The sequence below is a fragment of the Mesoplodon bidens genome, assembly GCF_964165515.1.
Source record: "Mesoplodon bidens genome assembly, contig: HAP1_SCAFFOLD_829, whole genome shotgun sequence".
Lineage (NCBI taxonomy): Eukaryota > Metazoa > Chordata > Mammalia > Artiodactyla > Ziphiidae > Mesoplodon > Mesoplodon bidens.
The window spans coordinates 86277-97881 of NW_027671517.1; the positions used below are offsets into that span (position 1 = coordinate 86277).

An 11605-nucleotide genomic window follows, 5' to 3' on the forward strand; every position below is an offset into this window, starting at 1 on the left:
CCCACATCCCTTCCCTCAAGCATCTCCCTCCCTCCCACCCTCTCCATCCCACCCCTCCAGGCGGTCACAAAGCACCGACCTGGTCTCCCTGTGCTCTGTGGCTGCTTCCAGTGGAAGCCCATGTCCCATCTGAGTGTTTGGAGGACTCCAGGATAAAATCCCAAACAGTAATTCTGTGGCCCTGGGTTGGGTTATTTAGAGAGTTTGGGATCTCTGCAGGAGAACAGAGTTCCCCATTGCTTGATCATGCCTCACATTCTCATGTCAGGCATCACTCGACAAAGCCTTCCTTTGTGCTGGGCTGATCAGAGCAGCAATGCTGAGCCTCTGACCATAGGCTGGAGCCTGAGCTCCAGGATACAGGGTCCTATCTGAGGGACATGGACGTAACTGTTGGCCTCAGATGCTAGGCCCTCCTTGGGCAGATGACTTCTGACTGAGAATATCAAGTGTGGACCTCATAGTCGAAAGTCCTTCTTTGAGTTTGTCAAAGAAGAAAAAAATGGAAAGCATTTTAAACCTTTAAAATTGATAAAAAGAAGGAACATAAAGTTCTGTTAATTAAAAGAGAGTCATATTATTCACGGATAATGAATATCTGAGTTTCCTAGAGAAGAGTGAGAGAAATGAGCCCCAGCCCTTCATTCTTTTCTTTTGTTCTCAGCATCAGGGCAGAGCCAAGAGGAGAAGGAAAGGTGGAACACCAAAAGGTAAGGTTCTGCCTATCCCACCTGAACTCTCCAAGGGTGACCCTTCCTGCCTTTTCCAGGAGATCCAAGGTCCCTGATCTCTGAGGATGTCAACTGCTAGGTACAGTTTCTCTCAGAGACCAGAGTTCTCAGAGGAGAGGCTTGTGGGAAGGCAGTCAGAGCCTGAGACACTTCTCAGATTCCCTGCTCTGCTCATCGCTGGGCATGAAGCAGTGATGGACCTGGGCAATGGGTGTTTCCCAACAGGTGGCCAGGTGAGATGTCAAGAGTCAGAACTTCTGTGTCCTGACTTTGTAAAAGTCCTTTGACTTCCTGGATGATCAGATCCCTCTCTAAGGCAACACTGATCTCTGGGCTTCACATGGTGGTTTTGAGCATCACATGAGATAAAATGCATGTGAAAGTACTTTACAAGAAGCAACATACACATGTTAATATCATTGACCATTTGACCTCATCTACTAATTCTTGGGTCTTTCAGAGTCTACTATCCCAAGGGTTTCCCATAAGGGGACTCCTTTATTATCCCTATGCTTCTACCTTCATTACATATAACCCACTCTCCTGGTTTCTCAGGTTGGAGATGTCACCAGACAGAAACAGAGGAGAAAACGCAGCTGATTTCTATTCTGAAAAGGTGACTCTTTCCCCTTCTTTCCTGATCCCCCCTTAGCATGTTCTATGCAATTCCAGGGATTCAGTGCAACCTGCTGTAGTCATGGCAGGGGGTAGCATAGGAATGAGTATGTGATGAAGGCCTTGAGGTGAGGGCTACTGAGCATGTTGTGAACTCATGGATGTGGAGCAATGTGAAGGGGCAGCAGGCTTCCAGTGACCCCACCCCTGCCAGGCCAGCAGGTCCCCCTTTCCTTGTTCTGGTCCTGGTTGCACCTTTGTACTTCCTGTCTTCTGCAGCACCCTGGGCCGGCACGATGACACCACCCGCTTGCGTCAACTCTTATGTCCAGACCCCTTCTGTGAGGTGTGTAATAATGCAACTGCTGAGGTCAGTCGGCTGCTACTCCCAGAGGCCCTGGAAGATTCTACTTCCTCTGTGTCCCCGCTGGCTGCCACAGCTTCTGTGACTGAGTCATCGTTTACTCTGTCCCCTGCCTTCTCAACAGTCCCTCCAAGGGACCTAACACCAGCCTCTCTGCTTGAGCCTACCACACTGCCCACCTCCGTTCTCTCCCCTAACCCAATGACCCCCTTAGTTGACTCTTTTTCACCCTCCCCATTGGGTCATTCTCTGGCACCAGAGCCTTTTCCTTCCTTGGATTCCAAATTCCCTGTGGACTACTCCCCACCCCAACCCCTTGCCTTTCCCCGTCTCCTACCACGTGACACTCAGACAGCAGGTCCTGTTCTCCCACGAGAGGCCACTTTGTCTCCGGATACCGTTTTCTCTCTTGACCCCACCCTTTCCCAAGATATCAACCCCTTATCAGATTTGTCCCAGGCAATGAATCACCCCGATTCTTTTGCTTGTCATCATGCACCACCAGCTCTGTCTGTTTCACCACAGCCAGACTGCACTTTATCTGTCACTCAATCTAAATCAATTGCCATCTTACGGAAGCCTGTTGCTGAGAACTCACTTCCAGAAAGCCCTGGTGTAATGTTCCAGCTAGAGGAAGATGTGGGGAAAGATCTGGGACACAGCCTAGAGAATGGCCCAAAAGATCACCTGTTGAATGACCCAAAGAGCTCTTCAGGTAAGGATCTGGGGTATGACTCTGAGAAAGACCTAAACAGTCAGATGTTGAGTCTCTCAGAGAAAAATTCAAGGGTGTCAGCAAACAGTCTAAGTCGGAGACAACTTGAAAATGTCCTAAAGGTACATTTGAGCAAGAAGTTGGAGGACATACATGAGGGTCGGCTCCCTGAGACTGTGCGTAATTCATGGCATGCTATCAAGCAAACATTGCTTCTTTCTGTGAAATCCCACACCCGAACAAAACAGAGAAGTTTGCCATCATCAGTGGGTGAGGCCTACCCCCTGAATACCTTCCAGGACCTGACTTTTGTTGATTCCAGTCCACAACAGATGCTGGAAGCCCATATTAAAAGGTTTCCTATGAGGATGTTGTGGGCCCTTCCCCGCAAGGTCCTTGAATCCATACAGATCTTTAAATTGAAAGATGCCTCATGCCAGTCCTTGTCTCATGCCAACTTGCCCTCCTCAACCAATGTGATTTCTGAGGCAGACTCCAAATCTGGGAGCTTCAAGTCCTTGAGAGGAAGCTCTGCATCTCTCCATGGAGACAAAGGGGGAACAACAAATTCAGCTCCTGACCTGGATCGTTCTCTCCCTGCCACCTCACCTGTGGGCAAAGGAGGACAGAGGGTCCTGAGACAACCACGCTCTGATGTCAACCGTGGGCTGGCAGAGGGTGTTCAGAGAATTAAGGATGCCAGACAGACTCGTCTGCCTGTCTCCCTCTGCATCACAGGGAAAGCAGGTCATAGACAGACTCAACTAGCCAACAGATATCCCCAAAAGCTGCTTGCAAAGCAAGCTGGGGCCAGATATGAGCCGAAGCATAAGAGTGTGCGTTCCAGTGATAAAGGAGAAATGCAACGGGGCAAAAAGGTGGAGAAGTCAGAACCTGTTTCAATGCCCAGATGGTCTAGGGAGGTATTCACGGCTGAGGAGCTTGATACCCTTCAATTGAAAACTAGTGACATGTTGGCAACTAGCAAGCCAGGGAGCTCCCAAATGATAAATGTGAATGAGAATAAAGTAGAAACTACCGTGACCACTGGAAGCCCCCCACCCAAATTACCAGTTCCCCAAGATCCTAAATCATTAGACCTTAAAGAACAACTGTTCAGTGAGTTGAACTTTAAACTGGAGAACAGGGAGCGTAGCCAGGCTCAAGGCCAACCCACTGACACATCCCTTACTTCAGATAACTTGACTTACGAGGCCTCACTGACTCATGCCCAGGGTGTCTCAGGTGGGGACATGGGAGCTTCCCAGGTGCTGCATGTCCATTTGGAGGACAGAGGAATCAGGATGGAGCAGCAGCAGGAACCTTGGGTCCCTAAGCATGCCTTAAGGAGGTGCCAGGATAAGAATTTCCCACCAACTGCAAAGAGAGTGAGCCCTCTGGAGCCCAAGGCAGAAGAGCTTGATCGAGGGGATAAAGGGTTCGGGACATCCCAACTTAGGAGGAAGAGTCTCCCTACTCAGGAGATGGTACTAGAGAAGACACTTGCGAGCAAGTCTTCCCAGATCCTATCACAGAAGGGACAGCCTCTTCCTGAAGGCCATATCAGAAAAAGAATGAAGCACTTCTTGCAATGGCTTTTTTCTGGGATAAAATACAAAAGGCAAGAAGATGCCCAGGAAAAGGGCAGCCCCATATCAACTGTGCAGAACAGAGGCCTAGTTAAAAGTAGAGCTGCCTTGACTGGGACAACTGAAGCTCAGAAAATCGCGACAGGCATCAGGAAGTTCCTAGGTGAGAAACCGGGGTGTCAGTATGCAATGGATGTCACCTACTCTCAAGAGCCCCTTCCTTCCCCAGTGCAGTTTAGGAAAACTCAGCAAAAGGCGCAAGTGCAGGTCTGGACAGAGCCTGTCCAGGGGCATCCTTTCAACCACAGGGCTCCCTCCTGTAAACTGACAAATATCAAGTCCTGCCATCAAGAAGCTATCTTTGCTGGCCAGAGTTATCCTCCAAGTAGTACAAGACAGATCAGAGATAAGAAGAGACACCCCCAGAAAGTTGTGGCATTCAAGGACCAGCGACTGTGTCACAAACATCCCCCACCAGTGTCCCACAGGGAGCCTGTGCCCCATCCAAGCCCCACCCGCAGGCGTCAAGCTGGCCAGGCACCCACCACTGCGCTCAGCACTGCTGAAGGCCCTGTGTTCAGACATCTGTCTCTACTGTCTAGACAGAAAACACTTCCCCAGGATTTCCAGGGATGAAGACTTCCCATCCAGAAATAACTCCTTCCTTGTAGAGATTATTGATTCTCCCCAATAAATATTTATCTAATAATAGTGTATCTTTTCTGTGTACTGTGTACTGTGTTGGGGGCATGGGTTTTGGGTAACTCAGGGCTTATGTGTAAGGGAAAGGAAGGAGATAGTTCAGCTCTTACTGACTGCTTCCTTTGGCTTTGGCTAAAAGGTGACCAGTCCTCTGGAGTTCTTGCTAAGAAATAGATATTGTGCCCCTTCCACCCCCGCCACCACCCCTGCCCCACCCCAAAGCCCATTTCCTCCCTGATGAAATTTGAGGAGGTGGGCTTTGTCTTCTGCTGCTTAGCTTAGCCTTAGTGAAAATGTATAGCAGCCCACATATCCCCCCTCACTGAATGTTTTATATCCTTTAGAGAAGTAGGGGAGATAGGTCTTTTATACCTGAGGAGCGTTAAGTACAGGTATACTTTCTGAAAATAATGCTGAAGAAGAAATAACAGCTTAATCATTATTTAGAACTCAGTGACCAGAGGCTCCTAGAGGGGGCTGAACCCTGAATGGCACTATTTGGGCGGAGGTGCTGCTCTACTGGACCCTGGGCTACTTGCCGTAGGGTCCAGGAACAGCACAGCAGCTGCTTAAGAATCTGTTATGTGGGTCATGTTAATGTATCTGGAGAGCATACTTTAAACTTGACATGGAGGTTTTCTTACTAGAAAGGCACCCTGGGGAAGTGGTTCCCCTCCCGGGATATTTTTTCAGGCTGCTCAGTTGATGACTGGTTTTTTTTTGCAGAGGAAAAACACCACTCAGCTGTCAGTGGTAGGAATGTTGACCAGGCAGCCACCTACCTCCCAGGGTAAAATACAGCTGAGAGTAAGCAAAAGATGTCTTAAAGTGAGTGGGAAAGAAAGAAAAAGTGAAGGGAAAGAATGTCCTTACTGGTGGAACAAAGTTCATGCCTCATCATTCCCATATTCTGACCCTGTCCTGCTCCCCCATTCCTCAATCTGATCCAAGCACCATGTCCTTGAGGCTGACCAGAGAACTGCACGGCACACTGATGCCTTATATCAAAAAGGCATGGGGGTGTCTTTGAGTACTAAAACAGTATCTCCAAGGATGTCATCAAGATGGCATCCCCCTCTTTGGGGAAGGTGATCATGGTGCTTTCCTTCCATCTATGCTTGATGGGAATATACAAGATATTGCCCTTAGTGTGTACAGTTCACCAATCAAGATGAAGGTGCCACCACTGATATTAATAGCCTTGGTGGAGCCGTGGTACACCTCCCCAGGATACCTGCAGCTCAGGAACCAGAGGTGAGTCCTAGACTATGCACTGGGGTTATCAGACATTTGGGGGCTTACCATGGACCTCCTTGTTTTGGACAAGGCTGCACACATACCCACCCTTACAATGAGGTCTAGAGGGAAGGCAACTCTACTTGTACAGACTGGGACTCAAAAATAGGGTGAGTATCCTAGAGAGCACCTGAGGTAGTTTTTCCAGAAAGACTTATGGATACTGGGTGTTAAAACAAAAAAAACAAAAATAGATGTCCACTACAGCCTTCTCTCACTACTTTTATTTTCTTATCCAGAGTTATGACATTGATCCTACAATATCTGAAGCTTATGGTCACACAGAGAAGGCAGATTCCGTGGAGCCCCCGGGAGAGGGACAAAAGGTGGGAGGGGGCCCAGGGTGGGGAACATGAAGAGGTGAGGAGTGGTGGAGGGCTCTAACCTCCATGTGGATAGACCTATCAGTAACCCAGCTTCCCTGTTCCTACATCATCTCATTTTTACTTCCATTCCAGTGCAGTCACTGCCACACTGTAGAGCTTATTACCAGGAACACTTCTGCCATCTGGAATAATACAGTCTGACATTCCACCCTTTGGCCTCATCCTCCATCCTCCCAGCTTATATACTACTTGTTAATTTTTCAACTTTAGGTCGTTTTTCCACTTACTCTTCCTCTATCCACCAAGCTCTTGTTTTCTTTTTCGCTCTCTCCAAGGTAGGCTTGGTGGTCTATCAGGTAAGCAACATTTAAAAAGCTCCACTACAGATAGGTCCCATCCAATCACCTTTAATCCTTCCCGTCTGGCAAAATCCCCTATCTCTGCCTTTTCCAGAAATACCTTCCCATAAGTAGCTGATGACTATTGGATTAAATCTCACAATCAAGTCTACTGATGCCATGATAAATTCAGCCCTCATGCTACCTGGAAATAATGCAGCCATTCCACAAATTCTTATTCCATGCTTACTAACATGTGAACAAAACAAATGGAACTTAGGTCACTGTTTCCTTAGTCCATTTTCTCTCCAGTGCTACTCAAATCTATTTCAAATCTCCTTCACTTTTCTCAAATTTAGGCCATCTCCACTTGCTCAGCAGATGTGCCAAACCACCATTCACAGAGGAACTAGAAGTCATGAGATGGGAAATTTTCATCAAAATCCTTAAAAAAAAAATTTCCCATTCCTCCTTTCCTTCTTCCTTCCTGTTATATGGAAAGAAGTTTCTTTCCCAACGTCAAAGGAATTACACTTCCTGAAATTTCCTTATTGAGAGATAGCTAAACTCTAGTCTTGATGGACTGATCACCCTGGCCAGGTATCCTTTTGCTCCCTCCCTCTCCTTATGAGTCACTCTACATCTTTTATTATTTTTAAAGCATTTTAGTAAAAAATGTTTAAACATGCACGAAAGCAGACAGAACAATGTAACCTCCCATACACCCCTCACCCAGCTTTCAGTTATCATTTGGCATGTGTGATACATCCCATCTTTTACACTATGATTAAAGTGCAAAAGCCCATTTAAACACCTTGTCATCTATCTCTTAAGACATATGCTATGTGCCCATGTCAGAGCTCTCACATTTCTTTGATACTTATCACCTGTGGTACACAGTTATTCACAACAGATGTACACAGCATTGGTGACAAAAAAAGCATTGTGCTTTAGAGGCTCTGGCAATCAGTTCTGCTCTGCCTTTTAGTCAACCCTAAGGAGTCATTTGAATGAATTCCTCCCTCAACCCCATATAAGAAGTAATCTTACAGGTCAAATTCAGTGCACAATATTGCTTCCCTTAATCACACAGTAACTATAACATGCAGAGAGAATAGAAGTAGTAAACTGGGCATGTTGATAAAGACTTGACATTACTATATGTGTTTTCAAATATTTACAAGAAAATATTTTTCCTGTCACATAGTTAAAATGAGCTATTGTGTTCCGAGTTAAACACAGTAGATAAAACACACTTGTTTATCTTCTCTCTTTCCCCAAATGCCATTAAAAGCAAGAGTAGATGAAAAAAAAAAAGTAAGAGTAGGTGAAAAGAGGTTCAACATCTCTAGCCATCAGGGAAATGAAAACCAAAGCCACTATGATATAACACTTCACACACACAAGAATGACGAGAAACACAAAGTCAGATTAAAACAAGTGTTGGTGAGAATGCGGAGAAACTGGAACCCTGATACACTGCTTGTGGGAATGAAAAATGGTGCAGCTGTTTTGGAAAACAGTCTGGCAGCGCTTCAAAATGTTCAACATAGAATTACTATGTGACCCAGCAACTCCACTTCTAGGTATGTACTCAAGAGAAATGAAAACATATGTCCACACAAAAACTTGTAAACAAATGTTCAAAGCAGTATTATTCATAAGAGTTAAAAGGCAGAAACAACCCAAATGTCCATCAACTGATGAATGGGTAAATAAAATATGGTATATCCATGCAGTGTAATACTTTTGGCGTTAAAAAGCACTGATACATCCTACAACATGGCTGAACCTTGAAAACATGCTAAGTGAAAGAAGCCAGTCACAAATAACCACGTATGATTCCATTCATGTGAAATATTCAGAATAGGGAAGCCAAGAGAGGACAGAAAGTAGATTAATGGTTGCTTAGAGCTGGGAGATGAAGGGTGGCGGGTAATAGCTAAAGGTTACGGGGTTCTTTCTGAAGTCATGAAAATGTTTTTAAAACTGTGTTGCACATATCTGTGAGTATACTAAAAATCATGGAATTACACACTTTAAATGAGTAAATTGTATGGTATGTGAACTATATCTCAATAAAACTATTCAAACAAAGGATTTAAAAAGAATAAGTGCTTAAGGATGACTAGAAGGAGAGAGGATACAACAAAAGATGTCGACACATTTTTGGAAGATGGAAATCTGGTGGAGGAATGGTAACTGGTGAGCAGAGCAGACGAAGTGCTGGCAAACCAATTCACACCACAAAACGCCAGAAGACGGATGACCTGGTGGCACCAGATCAGAAAAATTAGGGGTTCCATGCTGTAAACACGTTGATGTTTTTCCTTCTTTTTTTTTTTGTACTGTGTTTAATTTAAAAACATTTGTTGGTGGGGAGGGTGTGGTGCTCTTCTTCAGCATTTTGTAAAATCCTGTTGAAATGTGCAGAGGGTCCCAGGTTTCTTGCCTGGGACAGAATGTGAGAAAACTTTTGAAGCTGGCATTACACATTTCTGGGGTTTGGGTATGGTGATGGTGGTAGCTGCAAGAATCAAAGGCAGAAATCCCAAAGTTTAGGTAAAATCCAGGACAGCAGGCAATGGTCCATTTTTAAAATGTATTTATTTGAAAATAACTAAACTTGTGGAAAAGATGCATGGATGGTAAAAACTATGTACCCTTTATCCAGACTTACCTACTAACATTTTGACCCATTTGAGATCTCTCTCCTCTCTCTGTCTCTGTTTCTGTCTCCTTCCCTTCCTGCCTCCACTCTCTCTATATATGAATACGCACACACACACACACATATATGAAAAATATGCATACATTTCTGAATATTTGAAAATACATTTCATGCACCATGCACCTTCTCCTTGAATATTTCATTGTGTATTTAAGAAAAAGAAGATTCTCTTACAGACAGTACAGTTAGTTTTCCCCTTCAGTAAATTTAACAATGACATAAAACTTTTAACTAATCTCCCATTCATATTCCATTTTTGTCAATTTATTGAGTAATGTCCTTTGTGGCTTTTTTTCAAAACCTCCATTACAGGATTCAGAATCACAGACTGCATTTAGTTGCCATGTGTTTTTAGTCTCCTTTAATCTGGATCAGTGTTTCTCAGTCTTTCTTTTTTTATGACAAGGCCACTTTTTGAAGAATATATTTGATGTGTCATTTTTATGACCCCTTCTATCCTGGAAATTCTTTTGGTGGAGCTTATATTGCTCAGACTTTAGAGGATGTTTTTACAGTTGTGAATCCTAGGGACCTCAGGGACAGTCAGGACCAAACTTTCTATAAAAAAAAAAATACCAGAGATACAAAGATATGTAGAAGGGTTTTTCTGAACAGATACACCTCCTGCAGTCAAGGGAGGAAGGTATGTGAGATGGAGTGGGCTTGAAATGGACCCTCCTTTTGGGTACAGACAACAGTGGAGCTGTGGATGCAGGAGAAGACAGGTAAAGAAAGGAGCTGTCATTACTAGTATCCTCCTCATAGGGGAGGGAGAGAATTAGGTATCTGGGGTCAAGACGGATTCATCAGACTCAACGAGGGAATACAGGCAAGCAAAGTAAGGAAATGACACAGCTTAATTTCAGCAGTTTATAATCTAAATAATGAAGGCACAAGGGCTACAACTATTAAATGACTAGCATGGGGAGATGAAATAAATACATATACACATCGACAAAAATGACATCATTGTTTAAAAAGGTATGGAGATGCCAACAGGAATTTTGGTGGCAAGTAAGAAAGTAGATGGGGAAAAAAATCATAAAACTTTTCATAGAAGAAGTAACCATGAGTGTGATTCCAAAAAGCTAAAACGTATTGCTAAATATTGTGCTCATTAGAAGTTATGTTAAAGAGAAGCCCACTCCTTAAATCAGGGTGTGTTTGGTCCTTCGGGTTGTGTTCTGTAAAATAAAGAAAAAAATTTTAAATGTTTTGAGAGGGATTTTTCAGAAGAGGGAGCAAGCAGCAGGATGAGACACTGTATGGCTGGAGGAGGCTAGATTTGAGAACCTTAGGGGGCTAAATAGCCGAAGAGGGATTTCAGGAAAAAAAGAACTACTAAAGCTTTTTAAGTTGTTTGCCATAGGTTCATGGGTGTGCCATGCCCTTGTTTCCCTTTTTGTCATGCTTCCTGTTCACTGGTACAGGCTACTCTGCACTCTTACACTTTTTGGTGAATGTGAATTCTTTTGAGGAGATATGGGGGCGTATATTTCTTCTGACTATGTTTCTGGCTTCATACAGGTGAGAACACATTATGTATGAGGGGAAGCTGTAGTTGAAGGCTTGGAGGTAAAAATCCCTTGGCATAGAAGAGTTTTAAATATTATGTGGGGTCCAAAGGTAGATCACCAAGCAGTAAAAGGGTCTCAGGTAATATCTGGGTAACGTGTGGAATAAATAGAAATTTTCACTAAGGTAAATATATGGTATGTAAATGTGTGGGTTGGAAGGTGGGTTAGAGGTATCTAAAGGGCCCTGGAGGGATGGATAGATCTGCTGGGTTGGATGGTGGGGGAAGGATTGTGGGTTTCTCTCTCTTGTGTTGTCCCCTCCCTCACCCTCAAGAACCTTTGGTGTTTACGCTTAACCTCTGTAATGTGGGCCTAGAACTCTAGTCTAGAATGTGCACTTTCAATGCCCAGATGCTTGAGGCAGCAACGCACTTCTGATGATCTGGACCATCTTCTTTGTCTGAGGAGCCTTACTGCACCATGGCTGAGCTCCAGCTCAACTTCCTAGGTTTTCCCATCCTTGCCTTTGTGTATTGGGTGGGGCTCCTTCTTCTGGCACTGTGCTACCTAAGGAGGAATTCATGTTTCCCAATATTTTGGAAACAGGGAGAAATCGATCAGGTCAGCAAACCAGAGTCCCTCAAAGATATTAAATCTTTTCAAATAGATGCATTCAATGGT

At 44.5% G+C, this 11605-nt stretch overlaps 1 protein-coding gene across 1 annotated transcript; it reads left to right on the forward strand.

Annotated features, from left to right (window-relative positions):
• Positions 1-1233: 1233 nt before the first annotated feature.
• On the forward strand, positions 1234-6694 carry LOC308611273 (spermatogenesis-associated protein 31D3-like; the record flags this gene model as incomplete). Its single annotated transcript, XM_081260119.1, has 5 exons — positions 1234-1347; positions 1626-2349; positions 5866-5970; positions 6252-6338; positions 6674-6694. Coding segments are annotated over exons 1-5 (1044 nt in total), but the record flags the coding sequence as incomplete, so codon positions are not given.
• Positions 6695-11605: the final 4911 nt, after the last annotated feature.